At 44.3% G+C, this 17812-nt stretch overlaps 6 protein-coding genes across 6 annotated transcripts; 3 read left to right on the top strand and 3 right to left on the bottom strand.

Moving 5' to 3' along the window:
* Window positions 1-216: 216 nt before the first annotated feature.
* EYB26_006361 (uncharacterized protein) lies at window positions 217-2326 on the top strand (the record flags this gene model as incomplete). The annotated part of the gene is made up of 2 exons (XM_054265637.1): window positions 217-327; window positions 386-2326. 2 exons carry the CDS (start codon window positions 217-219, stop codon window positions 2324-2326), a joined length of 2052 nt encoding a protein of 683 aa, XP_054121612.1.
* Window positions 2327-2760: 434 nt separating this feature from the next.
* Window positions 2761-4059, top strand: EYB26_006360 (uncharacterized protein; the record flags this gene model as incomplete). The annotated part of the gene is made up of 5 exons (XM_054265636.1): window positions 2761-3036; window positions 3110-3287; window positions 3344-3516; window positions 3596-3695; window positions 3752-4059. 5 exons carry the CDS (start codon window positions 2761-2763, stop codon window positions 4057-4059), a joined length of 1035 nt encoding a protein of 344 aa, XP_054121611.1.
* Window positions 4060-4693: 634 nt separating this feature from the next.
* On the bottom strand, window positions 4694-5995 carry EYB26_006359 (uncharacterized protein; the record flags this gene model as incomplete). Its single annotated transcript, XM_054265635.1, has 3 exons — window positions 4694-5239; window positions 5305-5568; window positions 5618-5995. 3 exons carry the CDS (start codon window positions 5993-5995, stop codon window positions 4694-4696), a joined length of 1188 nt encoding a protein of 395 aa, XP_054121610.1.
* Window positions 5996-10724: 4729 nt separating this feature from the next.
* On the top strand, window positions 10725-12821 carry EYB26_006358 (uncharacterized protein; the record flags this gene model as incomplete). The annotated part of the gene is made up of 10 exons (XM_054265634.1): window positions 10725-10886; window positions 10939-11133; window positions 11202-11296; window positions 11355-11755; window positions 11809-11934; window positions 11988-12103; window positions 12167-12253; window positions 12306-12422; window positions 12478-12562; window positions 12631-12821. The coding sequence occupies 10 exons, from the start codon at window positions 10725-10727 to the stop codon at window positions 12819-12821; spliced, it is 1575 nt and encodes a 524-aa protein (XP_054121609.1).
* Window positions 12822-13312: 491 nt separating this feature from the next.
* Window positions 13313-14164, bottom strand: EYB26_006357 (uncharacterized protein; the record flags this gene model as incomplete). Its single annotated transcript, XM_054265633.1, has 1 exon — window positions 13313-14164. One exon carries the CDS (start codon window positions 14162-14164, stop codon window positions 13313-13315), a length of 852 nt encoding a protein of 283 aa, XP_054121608.1.
* Window positions 14165-16015: 1851 nt separating this feature from the next.
* EYB26_006356 (uncharacterized protein) lies at window positions 16016-17442 on the bottom strand (the record flags this gene model as incomplete). Its single annotated transcript, XM_054265632.1, has 8 exons — window positions 16016-16049; window positions 16107-16426; window positions 16488-16590; window positions 16658-16798; window positions 16848-16911; window positions 16978-17137; window positions 17231-17347; window positions 17398-17442. The coding sequence occupies 8 exons, from the start codon at window positions 17440-17442 to the stop codon at window positions 16016-16018; spliced, it is 984 nt and encodes a 327-aa protein (XP_054121607.1).
* Between the last annotated feature and the right edge of the window lie 370 nt (window positions 17443-17812).

The following is a 17812-nucleotide window of genomic DNA, read 5'->3' as shown; positions in this document are numbered from 1 at the left end:
AATAAGACCTAGATATTAATACTGGGTTTAGCGCTAGTCTTTTTATTGGTTAGACGGTGCGGCTGAGAGTGGGCCGTCCAAAATAATGGGGGCCTCTGTCGCAAGAAATCAAAACAATTGAATTATACGGAGTACTCTGTAGAACAACAGCTAACAAACATTCTTCGTAACTTCATTTCGCCATCGTAGCTGTCCATGTACTAGACGAGCTTCTCAATGGATGCGACAGCGCAACCCGACGGACGGGTCAATCGTAATGAAGCCAATTCGCCTCACGAGCGTGGTTCAGACGCAGGAATTAGTCATGTCGGAGAACATCCAAGAATGGTAAGGAGCTACATTTGCTACATATGTCCACTACAATGAGTGCTGACATTTGTTAAAGGAGTCTCGACCAAGCATGAATGGCAATGACCTGGATCAACTAGTGTCAGATCGCGAAGAGATCGTCATCGAGGATAGATTTCGACCAACAGAATCTAAATCGTCGCGTCTTGATGAGAATACGCCTCTTCACATTGCAATTCGCAATGAAGATTACGCAGCGATAGAAGAAGCGCTACAGGACCATGGAGCAAATATAAATGACAGTGATTCCAGGAAGGCTGCGCTCCGGATTGCACTTGACGACAGGAACCTTCGATTACTGGAAATGCTGATGCCATTCAGACCGGATCTTGAACTGAAAGGTTCCAATGGAAGGACACCCTTGCATTTGACTGTTGCTACAGGATGGAAAGAAGGGACGAAGTTGCTGATCCGTTACTACTCAGATGTAAACGCGACCGATGACGACGGAAACATGCCATTACACTTCGCATGTTCGGCTGGTCACAGAGGCATAACTCGGCTGCTACTTGAAAGTGGTGCTAATGTGCACATTCGGGACTCCAATGGAAGGACACCACTCCAGTTAGCTCTCGCGAGCCGAACCAACCGGTTACCCGAACTCATACTACAGTACATAGCAAACACAGATGATGTGCGCCACCGAGGAGATTTCGTGGATTATGATGAACCCGATAGCCCGGGTAAAAGAGACCCGGCAGCTGAAATTTCCCGTGGGACGGAGCAAGATCTCATGGGAACAACTGGGGCATCTGATATCGATTCAGTCTTTGCCAAATTCAGCCAAGACCATTGGGACGGCGTTCGTCGTGATAATGGCGATGGTTTTATTTTGGCCAACTACGATAATCATGAAATATTTTTCGACGCCAAGGTGGAATCGATCCGGCTATTAATGCACGAGGGGCAGGAGATGCACGCACTTCAGTTGAAATTGAACTTCATGAAGCCGTTCGCAACTAGGAATCGAATACGTTATGCCAAAGTGGACGCGAAGCTTGCCGCCTCCGACTCCGGAAACATACCACACATTCACAGTATCATGCCGCAGGCGGATCGAGTCGAAGTATCTGAGCAGGAGATATCCTCAGGGCAGACACTGACAGTTGGAGCGTCTGGAGGCGGAGGACCATCGAATGTGAATATCAGTATGGAGGGCTCGAAATCACGAAAGTCCACATTCAAGGGCGTACGAATCATACACGGAGTCGTCAAGGATAGGATGCACGCATCGTGGCGCATGTATGAGGAACCCGGCAGTCAGAGTGGATTGCCAGAAATCGTGCGACTTCTTCTTCTTGTTCAATGTAAGGCAGAATTCGACATTCGGCTTTCGATGTCAGTCAAGGCTTGTCATGTCTCCTCATTTGGCATCCCCCGGACGCTAGCTGCCAAAAGCGCGTTACCGTATCGAGTCCCTGATGTCACGACTATGCTGAAGCTTGAACGAGCGACGAAATTGAAAAATATTCTGAATGTTGCTGACCGCGCAGCCACTTCAGTAGAAGAAGCGACAATGTTAGAAAGAGAGTTTGCCCAGTCGATCAAGAATCATAGCAAGAAAGCTTTAATCATGGAGGCGGGGTCTCAGGACGAATTTGTGCGGGAATGGGGTGACATTGCCGATGCCTCTCGAGAGGGGGATTTCAGCTTTCTACAACAAAAACTCATGCAAATGACACTCGCCGAGCGCGTGCAACGCGCAACTGAAAGGCTTAGAATTCAACCGGAGCGTAGATCTACTCGAATTATGGATGAATCACCACCAAATCGCCGCCGATTTGAGCGAATTCGGAAGGACAGCGAAGATTTGGACTACCAGCGCCGCTTTTTAGATCGACGGGACTTCCTAGAGCCGGTTAGGAAATCGGCCGTAGACTTTTTGAGCAGAGAACGACCGTACAACTCTCAAGTGAGGAATGCCATGGAATCATTCTCAGCTGTAGGTCCGGGTTACAAAGTATCGCGGTTAGCTTGACAAATATAGAATTGATTGTCACATTATGCACAAACTCAAGCAGATTACAAACACTTTTGTAAGTATATTGTAGTGTAAATAGGACGGTTTGTGGAATCAAGAGTCAGCTTTGCAGCAAGGTTTAAAGCAGCGGCATATTTTCAGGGCGATTCCTGGACCATTTCCCCGTTCTGGGAAGCATTTGTCATCCCCCCAAAAACGCACTGCTTATACTATCACGACTTTTGGTCGTAGAACGGCGCAGATGATATTTGAATGAGCATGAAAATATATTTAAATCGGACGAAGTCCGTCCATGGCAAAATGTTTTTTTCACAATCAACCAAACAGTCCGTACAAAGCAAGTCTCTTTTAAAGACTCATCACGGATCAACAAACAACTCGTGAACGGATTCCTTGTTGCTCAACCATACCACAAAAACCGAAATCTCTAAATGTCGACTACTTCGAAAGATGCTACAGCCCTCCAGCCCGGTGCCCGTATTTTGGTCACGGGAGCCAATGGCTACATTGCGTCGAACGTCGTGGACGTCTTGCTATCTCTTGGCTACCTCGTCCGAGGCACTGTCCGTGAAGAAAAGCCATGGCTTGTTGAACTCTTCGAGTCCAAATATGGATCTGGCACATTTGAGACAGTGATCGTTCCCCATTTGGACGATCAAGAAGCCTTGCTCAAGGTTCTGGATGGAGTTAGCGGTGTTGTCCATCTGGTATGTACACGATTCGAATTTGGTTGCTAATTTAGCAGTGTGTATAAATGACAATGGTTAACACGAAATTTAGGCTACTGATGTATCATTCAACGCTGACCCTAACGTTGTCATAACTAAAGTCGTTGCATATACAGAAGCAATCTTGAAAGCTGCCGACAAAGCAACGGTCAAGAGAGTTGTCTTGACTTCATCGTCAGCGTCTGCATTTGTTACACAGCCTGGCGTGGAGGATATCGTGGTAACAGAAGGTAAGTCCCAGGAGCCTCATTACATCATATGAAGTCAGTACTGATATCCTATCTAGATACATGGAACGATGCAGCTGTAAAAGCAGCGTGGGATGAAAACACCCCCGCCGAAGCAAAGCCCTTTATCATCTACAGCGCATCCAAAACCGAGGGCGAAAGGGCTGCATGGAATTGGGTCAAAGAGAACAAGCCAGGTTTTACCTTTAACGCTGTACTTCCAAATCTCGTTGTGAGTGAAAGAGAATGCCTCCTGTTTTTGTGCAAGGACAATTGACGGTTTTTCTTCAATTTATACTAATTCCTAACAGTTAGGGAAAGTAGTTCACCCGAATATTAAAGGTTCGACTATGAAATGGGTTGCGGCATTGCTGGAAGGAAATGCCGACGTGCTCTCAATGCTCCCTCCCCGTAAGACTTCCCAATCGCTTATACTATGCTTCGATGTCCGCTAACAAATGGAATAGAACATTATGTCAATGTTGAAGATGTCGCACGTATCCATGCAATTGCTCTTCTTGACCCAAATGTCAACTCTGAGCGTCTTTTCGCCTTTGCCGCCCCTTATACCTGGGTTGGCATCATCGACATTTTGAAAAGGCTCAGGCCGTCTAATGATAGGATTCCCAGCCCTCCAGCAAACGAACTCCCTGATCTGAGCCAAGTTGTACCGGCTAAGAGAGCAGAGGAATTGCTAAAGTCCTTTTTTGCACAGCGTGGTTGGGTTGGCTTGGAAGAGACTGTGAAGGCTGGCATTGAAAGCTTGGGGCTTTAGACAATGTGTTTACACATACAAACAGACCACAGTTAATCATTTGGTGCAAATAGGTAATTTTGGCCTCGGCATATAGATCATTATGATGGAGGACGCAATCGACTTTAGATAGCTATGACATAACACAGCCCTTAGTTGTACATCTTCATGCTCCAGTACGGTTCCCTGAGGCTCATGAACTAACCATAAACATTGATATGTTTGAGAGTAATTGGTGATCAGGCGATCCCTGAAAGTGAAATAGTGAAATGTTTGTTAACAATGCCACTACACCACGCGAAGGCGGTTAAGAAGAGCTACTCTACGTATTGTAAATCGAACCCTATGTGAGAATATTAGACTAGCCAATACAAAACTCCAGATAGTACTAGAGGTTCCCTTGTTGAGTCACCCAATCTAACCGTTCGTTTGTAGCTCCATGTAACCATAGTTTTTCGAAGCACCCGTTGAGTGTGATTCGGCCCGGCCTTCATAAGCATCAAACAATTCATGTAGGAGGTACATACTATCTGGTCTATAGTTTGTCACCTAAGGTTAGTTTTATAAATTTACAAATGGTGCATCGATTGCAGTAGTAAACATCTTAATTGCTACCATCCATTTGCTAGATCTCGAATCCTAGTCCCAACCCTGATTATGGGGTGTATGCCTTCAGGATCTGATCATAATAGACATAAGCCTGTCCACTCGGTGGCTCAAAGTTAGACCATGTTGACGAAGGCCACCACGGTCCGGCAGCCCAAAATACAGCTCCAAGCCAGACATCGTTGTTGGCGACTAGATGGTCCAACATTCCCGTTACGGCGGCTTGACAGACAGAGTTAGGGCCACCAGCATACTCACCTAGTACACCAAGCTTTCTGTTTGCCTTCAACCAAGAAGTGGCACCTTGTACACGCTCAACCCCTATTGTAGATGAGACGCAGGCGGCGTTTGTGCCTGATCCGTCGGAGTCAAGGTATTGGTGCATCTCGTAGACAAGTAGGTTCTCAGGGTCACTCAAGCCCTTCAGTGAATCATTAGTCGTATTCCAGGTCCATGCGCCGGTCCAGCTATTCCCTTCCGCAAAGATGTATTGCGTTGTGGCGCCGGCGCCACGGATACCATTGATTGCTGCTTGGTTAAGGTTAAAGACTAGGGTTTCATCCATGTCGTGATATTCGTTATTTGTGTCAAAGATCTTTGAACGGTTAATTTCCACTCATGAAGTTTCAAACAACCAGTGGAAAGTGGAAATGCACTTACAACTTTGGAATTGCCCTTAAAAGCAGTTGCCAAGTTAGACCAGAAGGTCTGGAAAGCAGTAGTATCGGTAATAATGTTGCCATTATACCTGCCATAATTGTGAGGATCAATTACTGCATATGCCCCATGCTGGGTAATGTAGTTGATGGCAACTGAGTAGTTGGTCAAATATGCGGTATCCAAGGCAGCGGTAATTGAGCCGTGTGCCATACGTTCCATGGCAAAGGGGACACGGAAGATGTTAAAGCCTTGATTGATTAATTCCTAACCATGCTATTAGCACTTCATCCGACAATCATGAAGGAAAACATACACCAATAGTTGCTGTATTTGCAAAGGTAAAATCGACACCCCAAGTACCTGGCATCGCAGTGCCGAACTCGGCACATGATTCATCTACGCCGAACCATTTCAGTTTTCCAGTACTAGTTGGCGAACTCGTAACTGAGGTGGTGGTCTTCACAGTCGTTGAGGTTGTGGAGGTCTTGGAAGAGGTCGTTGCAGTCAAAGTGCTGGAAGCTGGTAGACATTGGGAGTACCAATTGTTGAGATAGGTACATGTCCAGCCAGACACACAGGTCGTGGCACCAGTCCAGTTCTGACCACCACACTGGCCATATCCGGTCTGTTGAGCCTGAATGGAAGTGGCCGCTAGTATAGCACTAGTTACAATTGTTGTTGTAGGCTTCATTGCTTGTTAGTGTTTATTTTGTTCAGGAGCGGTTGAGTCTTCTGCAAACACGTCTACAAAACTGACTGACGATATGCAGACCTTTATAGTTCGAAATAATCAAACATGCTCTCTATAATATTTGCAGATCACTTTCTGGGCCACGGAATATCGCTCGAAACACAAGCCCTGGCGTCGTTTCATAGTTCCTATATCTACAACCCTGAGATGGGAAATTAATGTACGTTTTTAAGGATTACCACGATCTCACAAACTAAATTGTGCTCCACCTCGAAGAACCTGTAAAATCGTATAATTATACGCAATTGGAACATGAGCTTGATTAAGCTCGTGTTTGGTGGAAAATCAATATTTACAAGTCTCCAGTTCCCCGCATTAACTAGGTACGTACGGTACTTGTCTGTAACATCTGAGGGACGCCACGAATTGATTTCAATGAAACATGAAACAGGTAACCGAGGCTTTGACGGGGCAAACCCAACAACTACACTTAATTATTACATCGCATTTCACTAAAGTCCTTAGCACAGTGTTCTAAAATGTATAACGGGTTAAGTATCAAGTTCAATTATTATTCGAGTTCTTTCTGTTAATCACACAGAGCTAACCGTACAGAATCACATAGAATTGATTCACCATCAATCCATATAATATCCTATAACAGAAACCGCGATGGTCTTCATACCACGTGTCTCTAAAGAACCACTCAGGGTTTCACGGACGAACAGGTAACCAAGCCGACTTTCCGCGACAGCAATGATACCTCGAATCTTATCTCATCTTCATTCTTCATAAAACGGTAATCTTATTACACATTAGTCAATTTGGCAAGCACCGGGTAGGCGCTCATGTTTGCTCATATGCGTCGCTGCAACGACCTGGAGCAACCTCTGACAAGCTTTATGTTGTCCATTCATTATCGGCTGGTATGTAGCTACTATAGTAGGATGATTGATTGACTGACTACTGACCACAGTCTCATTGTTATTGTCATTCATTTTTGAGGGCTATTTATGTAGATGCCCCTGTCCTGCATGAATATCGAATGGTGGCCAAGGAGTACATGGTCTCTACTCATCATCGGAAAGTGAAGACCCTGTTCCGCGTCTTTTGTACGCTTTCAGCTGATTGCAAGTACTGGCCTGTTTTGTATCATACTCTAAACATTTCTGTCCTTTTATCACAACTGGGTAACGTTGTGGCTGCCATGGATATCGCAATGACATTGCCGATGACCATATTGAATCATCTAATAGGTATCAAGTTCGCAAAAAAGGATTAGAATGGATAGATTAGGCTTCAAGAAAAGAGCCAAGAATTGGCCATGCAATATTTATCACAAAGCTTTATGTCATTTTAAGTAGGCGAACACTCTCCTAATATTACGGGACCTGTAATATCCCCGTCGACGAACGTAGAAGTTGGACAAACCCCTCATCCTGTGGTTCACCTGTCCACATCCCGGTTTGCGGGTCGTAGTTCAGGAGATACATCACTGCTTCATCACCTCTATATAAATGAGTGAGCTCCAGGTTCCACTCACTGTAATGACCCATGAACTCTAGTTCTAATTTCAACTGCGATGCACCTGGCACCAGCGCCTCGCGAATGAACAGTCCGAATGGGTGTCTTCCTATCGTTGTCGATTCCTAAGCTGTAAGTCGATAGAGTGTTCCTGCTTGCTGCATCTCGACTTTAATTTTCAGGCACCGATGTAAGATAAACGTGAGTATGGGTAGTTTCAATTCTTTCATGACTCTAGCCATCAGACTATCTAATTCATGCCATAATACGAAGGGAGCAAAGGCCATAAAGGGGGTATCCTGACGATTGCATATCGCAAACTTAGCACCCACTTTTTTCCGCTGTCCAACAATTTCAGGAATCTCATTAGCTGGTGTCATTATTAGTGATGAGCCTAGTACAAGACATAAATCTGCGTGTTGAGCGTGTTCAATCGCAAGTTTCTGAACTTCTACTGGAAGGCTTTCTCTAAAGTTAATAATGGTGTTGTGTAATTGTCCTCCGCACATACATTTTCGACCCGTTCGATGGTCGTGAATGCTGTTTTCGTATTTTGACATCGTTCGGAAATCTATATGTGGTCACAATAACTTTTAGAGGTGGTGCCCATGAAAATAACACCGCGATATGTCAGATCCTCATGCTTCGCATATATTCCCTACCACATTTAATGCACCACTCTCTATTGCTGTTTCCATGGAGCTCGGATATTTGGTCCTTAAGATGAATGTTGGTTTATTGTTCGTCAAAGAATAAAGTGACGTGTACATCGCAATTCTTGCTGACAATATATTTCGAGATTCCTCTATTTTGCAGCCATACAAGAGCCATGTGTGAAAGTGTTGGACCCGCCTGTAATGTGTTTACCTCCTTGGTGCGCGTTCTACCCCGAGCTCTAAGCGTCCAACTACCATCCAGACAATGAAAGCCAGGAATTCCTGTACATAGAATTCTTTAGCTAGCACTCACTCCCAAGAAGGAGGATTGTTGACAGCATGCCTGCGGATGTTGAGATTCCAGCGCCTGTGAAAACAACAAAGTGGCTGCCTTTCGCGATTTATCTGGCCAACGTAGACGCTTTCTTGTCAATGGAGGCGATAGACTTGCGATGTTCTTTTGCGGCTATTTTGGGGGCACTGGCTGTTGTCGAAAGTATAGCCTAAGGTTTTATATTTTGAAATTGTCGGTCTTTTTAGTATGGCAGTTGTGGTATACAAATATATATATACAGATTGTTCATGTGATAACTATGATGTGATCTCAGGCTTTCACAAAAAGGTAAACAAACAAACTCGCCGAAGATTTGAGTCGTAAAACAAAAGACTTGAACAAGATAATAGATGGACCAATGAAAGGAGTGCACACACCACCGCCACACCAACTTGATATTGTATGTTAAGGTGAGCCCTCGACTAGCAAACAAAGCCCCTAACGCGCCAGGAGGATGCGTGATGCTGGCGCCATTACGTTCGTTGCTCCCGCCACGGTCACCATGCTCGGCAACCTTAGGTGGTGTTCCCCAACTTCATTTTACCAAATCTTTGTAGCTAGTATTGCGGAATTTGGCTACAGATTTTCAACCACTACGATTATATCTCAATTGCATTCATTACCCATATCGCCCGCTGCCACCGAACCGAAATGGGATAAGTCCACTTGGAAAACCTTTGCAGGGCATACTCTGGTGCCTACCCTACCGGGTCTCGAGATGACTTTACGAACCATGGCACGCGATACTTCTGCTGTTATATGTATATTAAACAAATATTATATCTTTGAAGATAGGCCATTTGAGGCCTAGCCTTGCTTCGGCAAAAGAAAGCCATCTGAGTTGACCATTCAAGTTTTTGTCTGAGTTGGAACCGGACTATAGTCAGTCAACACAGGAAGAGAATACAAGGTAGTATAATATTTATTTCTTCCAAACCCTCTCAACTAATTAGCTTTGCTTACAAACCATACACAAAAGTATACTTCTTATCTCCCGAACGTCTATTGTTCCTTGTCTGGAGCTCCACGGTCACCTTCAATGAGGCCAATGACATGATATACAAGGCAGAAGCAATAGTACGAGTCCGTACAGACTCCGAATTGTGTGAAGTTAGAGCTGCCAGCACGGAGTGAATACCGGGTCCTCCTATAAGGACAGTCAGTATGGCCTAGCGTGCCCAAGGCATGCTCCTCTCAGGAAGGGCCTCCAACGAAATCACCAAGACTGGATACCATAAGCCGGCTGCAGTAACAGCCAGTAAACGCTGGTTGGTACGCTCCGCAATCTAAGTGGTGGAAATCATTGTAATGATTGCAACAACCGCTGCTGGAATGACGAGAAGATTTTTTTGAAAGGTACAGAATGCAAAACTTCGAAGTTGAGGTGTGAGATATTTTGAGGAAGGTGTTGCGGTGTGATCAAAGTGTTTACGGTGTTGTTACCCTGAATTTAGCACTACGAAGAAGTAATGAAGAAGTAACCCTTGTACTACACGTTCTATAATAACCAAATTTGAACGTGCAACGAATATACAACCCTTAAAGTTGGTAGCACAGAGACATGAATTGAGAAATGTATGGCACTGCAAGAGTAACCAAAACCTCAGGACTATCAAGTGCAATATTGAAATCTCATAGCAAAGATTAATAAAACATGGAATAGGAGATTCTTATATTCATGGGGCCGCTAAACTACAGAGTAGTGACCTCGTAGGTGGCAATGGGAAGGACCGGGTCGATGGAAAACCAGACATCATATTTCGTTTCCTGCTTCGTGACTAGCAGAGAACGAAAGCAAATTATTTAATAAACGAGCCGAGAAAGGCGATGGGAAATACAGGGACACTTACATTTGTATGGAGCTAGCCGTAATATCCAAGTTTCTTATACGTGGTGTTTATCCGGCATGTTATGGTGACTATCGCTCGAATATTGCGCGATACTCTAACTGCGATCACGAAAGTTGTACAATTGCTCTAAACACCAACATTAGCTTATTTTTTATAGGAAAGAGCACGGTTTCCCCACCTTGAACGACGTATGCCAGTTATACAAGGCGGGCTGAGTCAAGCCGTGAGTGATTAGGACAGCTTGTGTGTCTATCGAGGAAATTACGTGATTTCAAGCAAGCAACGACGCCATCGTTCCCGGATATTGTATAAAAATTGCACTTCTGCCTCTGCAAAGAGAAACCGATTCTAAGCATGCAAGAACCATGGCGGCTCAGACTGTAATCACTAACTATCCCGCCGATGATGATATCGCGGTCAAACCGAAGTCTTCATGGAAAAGCTACCTTTGGGATACATTTGATCTTCCAAAAGAGGAACGTTGGCTCCTGTTCAAGCTCGATGCGTGTGTGCTTACATTTTCATCAGTAAGCCGCCAGTATAACAAGCATGCAGACGAACAACAGTTGACCAAATTAGATTGGCTACTTTCTCAAGTATCTCGACTTGAACAATGTTACAAACGCGTATCTCAGTGGTATGGAGGAGGATCTAAAAATGTATGGAAACCAGCTAGTCACCAGTACCACGGTATTCACTGTTGGCTACGTGATCGGTCAAGTCCCATTCAACCTGCTGTTGACCCGAGTTTCACCCCGCTGGGTCATTCCTTCTGTAAGTCTATTGAATGTCGCTCTGGCCATTCATGAGGTTGCCAATGCTAACCTTGCTGTATGCCATAGCTCGAGGTGGGTTGGGGAATGGCAGTCATTTGCATGTCCAGTGTAAAATCATACCAGGCTCTATATGCTCTGCGCTTTTTAGTGGGTATATTCGAGTATGTTTTGCTTTTGTCCAACTAGTTTTGATCAATAGGACAACTAATGGTTTCTTAGATCTGGCTTCTACCCTGGTATACACTACATGCTGGGATCCTGGTACAAACCTTCGGAGATTGGCAAGCGGGCAATGATCTTTTGGATAGCTGGATCGATCGGTCAATTGTTTAGTGGGTTTTTACAGTCAGCCGCTTATACGAATCTTGATGGAGTATACGGACGCGCAGGTTGGAGATGGCTTTTTATCATCGATGGCATTATCACGTTTCCACTAGCAGTGGCTGGATACCTTTTCTTTCCAAACCTTCCACACAGCGGAATAAAGACATGGTATATCACCGAAGAAGAACAGGAAATCTCAATCCAGAGGATGAAGTCCATTGGACGAGCAGGCAAGGCGCCTTGGACCGCAGCTAAGGTAAAATCACTACTGACAAGCTGGCATACATACATTTTACGTAAGAAACCCTATTTCAACGTCAATACTCTCCCATATTCTGACCAAGGTCAGCTCTATTATACGTTGTATGGAACAATGGCGTGCCCCAGCAGGCTATGGGTTATTGGCTGAAGAGCTTCAATGCAAATCCACCACCAGTGCCAGGAACTCATTTCTCTATACCAGAGATCAACAATTGTGAGCCAAGTGATCTCAAAGAAATGACTAGTTTGAATGCTAATACTTCAAAGTACCCAATATAACACTCGGTATCTTCATTGTGATGGCCTTGATCTGGGGTTGGCTTTCTGACGGAGTGTGTCGTGGTGCTCGATGGCCATTTATCTATATTGGCGCGGTTATAACTGTAAGTTATTATCCATAAAACAGTTTTGTATCCAATGGAAACCGACTTATTTGCCTGGAACAGTTGTTATTCTCCATCCTCCTACGCCAAATGCCACTGTATGAAAACGTGCATAGTCGTATGGTCGTGTTTTGGCTTAGCAATATCGGAGTAAGTCTTCACATTTCAGGACTTGGATCATTAATTGCTTACTACATTGAAGGGTGGAGCAGGTCCACTAATCCTTACCTGGATAAATGAGATTTGCACTGCCGACACAGAAAAAAGAGCATTCACTGTGGCACTGGCTAATGATATGGCCTATGTCGTACAGGCTATTGTAAGTCTAGTCTTATAATTGTCTTGATTGGAGCACTTTAGCTAATACATGCTAGGCTCCCAATTTTGTTTGGAAGACTACAGATTTTCCTGCTGCAAAAAAGGGATACCTTTGGTCAATTATCCTTCAAATTTTACTGAGTGAGTTTCCAGTATAGGGGCAAGTCTTGGAAGTGAAGAAGGATCTCCGAAACTGACTTTTTTGACAGTTTCTGTGACCGCTATTATTCAATTTCTTCTCTGGCTTGACTCGAGAAAGATATCGTTGAATCTTAAGGGGAATTCTTCTGAGGCAGATTCTGAGGATCTAGTTCCGAACCTGTCGAAAGAACCGGAAGTCCAGGGCAAAGGAGTGACTGGTACATCACGAGCGGTGCCAGATTTTGAGAATCAAGTTTGAACCTGGTCTTCTCTCAAGTGTGGACTTATGTAGGTTTAGATTTACCCACTTTCGTTAGAGTGAGTATCTCTGTTCGGAAGAAGAGTTCACCTAACTGGCCACACCATGGAATATAAGGCAAACACACATATGTATGATAGAGATGTGATCGTTCAACTCGGTACCCTCTATACACAAAACATCTTGCACAGTAAATTAACAATTAGATACTAAGCTTCACGATCAGATGGGAAAACTGAGCTAGTGAAAGGGCGCGGTCTAATGTCGCTGCGCTTCAACTAGGACCACTATCGAAGGAGAGACTGAGGAACGGTATCTCGAGGATTGACCAACGGCCATGATAGAGTAATTGATTGGAATGACAGTTTTGGTGCATTTGATAGAGCGATAGTCATCTGCCAGATGCCATGTATTCTGGTACTTATCCTAGCAGTTACACATGATGTGATTATAAACAAAATCGAATGAATCAAGAACAAGTATTGGTATATCTAACCACACAGGTAGACGGGCGTTTCAGTGTCCCAATATGCATACAAATTCTTATTCCCCTTTCGGTCAATATGACTCTGCCTTCTTCGGTCCTCTTTCTGCGCCCTTTTCACTTGTCTATGTTGCATTGCCAGTATTGAGAGCTGCTGAGGCGCAGGTAAGTGCATCATGCTGCGTTGGTCGTTTGCGCTCATATATGTCAGTTGAAATTTCGTCTTCGCTTTTTCTTGTTTCTGTCTCTTCGATAATATTGTTGTATCATCTATATCTGAGTGTTCCTCTTTATTGGACCCGTCTTTGTCATCTGCTTCGGGTGTATAATATTCTATTCGTGAAGCCATGGTTCGATTTCGGCGTTTCAATCGTGACAATAATGATCTTTCCGCTTGTGTCGATAACTTTTTGAATATTATCCTGCCAGAAGGTAACTCGATTGAATCTTGATTCACCATCAGCGGCTTTCGGCTTGGGCTTGTCCACATATCCTCCTCATTCCTTTCATTGTCATCGCTCTCAATTCCACTCTTCGTGTTATCATCCAGCTCGGAGAAGTCGTAAAACTCGGCAAATTCCGAATCTTGTTCTGATATATCGAATTTGCAGTGACCCTTGCTTGTCATATGCTGTTGTACAGCTTGTACGCTGGCTTTACTCGTCCCACATTGTATACATTCTCGATAACCAAATATGACGAGATACAGGTATTCAAAGAGGGTCTTGAGGTCGACCGCCAGATGTTGCCGGTCAGGAACAAACAAGCCATGTGAGTTTTGCATATGCGTCACGCTGTCTGTGAAGGTTGGTGAGATATTTGGACAGAACAAGCATTTCCCAGGGGTGAAAGGCAGCATGGATCTGACGGGAGAGTCCATGAACTTGTTGAACGATGCGGATGCTGAGATTATCGTCGGACTTAATGATATACTACACGTTGTTGTGGCTGAGTCGCTGTCGTGAGTGGCCTAAGTATGCATTGGACGTGTAGGCGATTTGATTGTCCTCAAAGTCGGTATGCTTAATCAACCTTGATTCGTACGCTTGGATAGAATTGATGGTATTTCCATCACTTTAATAACAGTCAGTCAGTTGGTCTGATTTTATACCCATCACTCAAATCCGTTGATCATTGGACAATTCCTCTGCCGCTCTCCATCGCCACTCAAACTTGAACAGAGAAGACCAATGAGATGCGCCGATGCGGTATGATTCATAATGAACAATTGACCAGTGGTCTATGGGACAGTTGATGTACTTCCATTATCACTTGAATTTGTTCCCCAGACCAATACGATGCTCGTTATTCTACGAATAAGTGATTCATAGTGAGTAATAATACAACTTATCCTGAGGACATGACCTCGGTCCCTATGGGTTAGAGTTCAATGATTCGCAAGTTTGCTACAGGAGACCCTATAGATAACCAGAGTATTAATTAATTAAGGGATAGTATTTGCTTCAATATCCGTTTCATCATCTAACAAGTAGTATCGAGTAAAGCAGATAACTATCCACTAGGTAATTTAATAACTAGTTTATATGTAGTGCTATACCGGTAGTTAAACGCTGCACTATAGTGAAATAACCAGGCAACTAAAGTAGCTAGCTAGGTAAAGGCTTCCTTCCCAACGATTCTTTACTTTTAACGCAATTTTATTTGTTGGCGCAGGCTTAAATGCCCAGTTATTCTAGCCAATTTCGTTATTGTATTCTCTATTCTTCAGATTACTCCGGTACTTGTGGGTTTTCTAATATCTTCGAAGCTCAAAGGGCCAATAATAGGGACATAATTACATGTACCGTATGTGCAGCAGTACTCAACTACGTCACCACTTCGACCGCCAGGGAATCGTGAGACCCCACCAATCGTTATGAGATCTGCATCCACAGTTCCGACTGAGAATGCCTCATCTCCAGAGACAGTGTACTCAATGGCCCAACTATAGCCGCTCAATAAGTTAGCATGCTGTAATTCTAGATTCTAGTAACTGTGGCCATTGCGGGACGATGCCAGGTTCGCGCAGGAATACCGGTACACCCATCCCTATCTATTAGTACAGAGCAGTCCGCTTCGCCCGTACGATCAAAAAGTAACAGAGGAAAATCTGCCCAGATTTCATAAGTTACAAGTCCAATAACCCAGTATTCAAATCCAAGGTCCAACTGCTTATGCTAATAGTAACCGGGATAACAGGCTTCATGGAAACAGGTAAATGATGCCTAGGCACCGATTTGAAACAGACACAAGGACAGGATTTCCATGTGAAGGCGGGTTCAGATAAAACATTGGATTGGATAGCTTTTTATTTCATAAGACAACTGTGGATGAGAAATCAAACCGGCCGAAGTAATAATTATTAAGCGTCCATGTTTAAACTGATTTGCGAAAGGTCCAGAGTGTTCAATATAGCACTTAAGACTTGACGGTCCTACTATGTAGAAAGGTATCCAACACGCCAAATCTGACACCCACATACCCACTAGTTTATACACTCCGAACACAGACCGACCACACAACCGCTCTTGTAATAAGAAGTTACTCGAGGTGCATGGAAACTTTCCAAGACAAAAAATCGGGATATCAAAGCAAGAAGGTAGTTGCGGTTTAGAGTTAGTTAGATACACAGGATTAACACAGGATTAGCCCTTAAAGTTCCATCTCCACAACGAATTAATTCCAATGTGCACAGTTACAAAATTGATCTTTATTCAAGTGGCTTCGTCGCTGTAGCGAAAGAGCTTGATCCAATGTTAATAAAACCCGATTGTATCATCCAGAGAATTAGAGCTACTTACCAATGAGTGTAGACATGCATCTTATTGGACTTGATCTCATCCCGAACGTGCGCCAACAAAACCTCCGTCTCTACTGTCGACCAACCTCCATATCGTGTGAAGAGAGCTAGAGAATAGCTGTCGACCGCTCCCTCGAGGAATTGGACACGGAAGTACCGACCAATCTCTTTCAATCTTGGATTTTTTGGCCATGTCCCAATAGGGCACGGTTCCTCGTGTGTTCGCACAGAAGTAAAACCAGCATTCTCTAACAGCCCGTGGAACTCTGGAAATTTATCAAAGACCCTGCCTAGTGAGTTTGATATTCGATTAAATTCGGCCTAGACATTGAGTTAGAATGCCATTGTTGGTATAGGTTTTCAGGTAAGTCAAGTATCTCACAATCCACTTATACGTATAGGATGTTTCGGGATAAGTCCCATCATCGCAGACCATGTGAGTACGGCCTTCAGAAAGCTCAATCTTTCCACCTGGCTTCAGATGCCTACAAGCAACGCATTTTCTAGGGTTATTCAATGACGACTTAGATATTTGATGTGTCGTTCACATACCTATAAGCTTGAGCCAGAAACCCAGGCCAATCCGTTATACTACCGGCCAGGCAGCGCACGTGTATGAAATCGAATGAATTGGTCCGAAAGTCCCACGGCTGGGTGATATCGTCGATGATAAACCTCACATTAGGAGGCACCCTAGATGCTAATCAGACGCTGGGCCACCGTTTGAAAAGACGATACTGACCACCTAGGTTGAATCGGAGACAGATCAACACCCGTTACTTCTGCGGATGGATAGGCATCGGCCACTAAAGAGGGAAAATCTCTTCAGCACTATGGCTACTTTTATAGACTTAAAGCAGACCGGTTCTTACTCTCAATTGCCCAGATACCAGTGCCCGTGCCAACATCGAGGACTTTTTGAGGATTGATAAGATCTCCCTGAGAAAAACACAGATCGCCATTGAGACATAGCCGGAAAACATGGTTAAGGAGGTCCAGTCTGTCTTGTTCTTTTTCATCGTTGGGCAGTATCTGAAAGACGATTTGTTAGAAAGCAGTGCGCGTTTGGCTGTGAATCGAGGCAAATTCTCGTTGTCACAATAAGTCCCAACAGTCCTTACTCACATAAGCGCCAGATTTATATGCGTGATAAGTCCGACCGTTTTCATAAACATAATTAAAGACAGATGATGACAACGACGTCAAATCACTTTCAAGGCTTTCGAGGTCGTCGCTCTCGGACTACCGATGGTGTCAGTTTAGCTCTTCGTGCTGTTGCCATAACACCTTACATCAATTTCCAGAGCCATCCTGGCTCGACTTTCAGTGTCGTCCATGATTTTCGTGTGCAAGATTCGTACTATAAGCTGCTTGCCGAACTCCAACAAAAAGACTTCTTTTGCGAAGCTTGGCTTCGTGTCAGTACAGAGTGTATGTTGTAACCAGGAATCACCCGGGGACTGGATCCAATTTGTAGGAGTGTGGACACCTGAGTTCTTCAGCTCACACAAGATCCAATAGCGTCGGCGCGGGGAGGAGGAACGCAAATGCCGGCAGTTTTTATTGCAATCATTGGCTCGCTTGTGATGGATAAGGATGATTTACCGATAATTATTGGCTCGCTTGGACGGACACGGGCCGAGGTGGAGGATATGCTTCCTTTTCATCTCCACCTGAGCGACTTAACCCTAAGGCCATCCCGTGTAG

Source organism: Talaromyces marneffei, chromosome 5 (genome assembly GCF_009556855.1).
Source record: "Talaromyces marneffei chromosome 5, complete sequence".
In the NCBI taxonomy this organism is placed as follows: Eukaryota; Fungi; Ascomycota; class Eurotiomycetes; order Eurotiales; family Trichocomaceae; genus Talaromyces; species Talaromyces marneffei.
The sequence above is the reverse complement of the archived record's forward strand: the minus strand, read 5'-3'. Positions and strand labels throughout refer to the sequence as shown.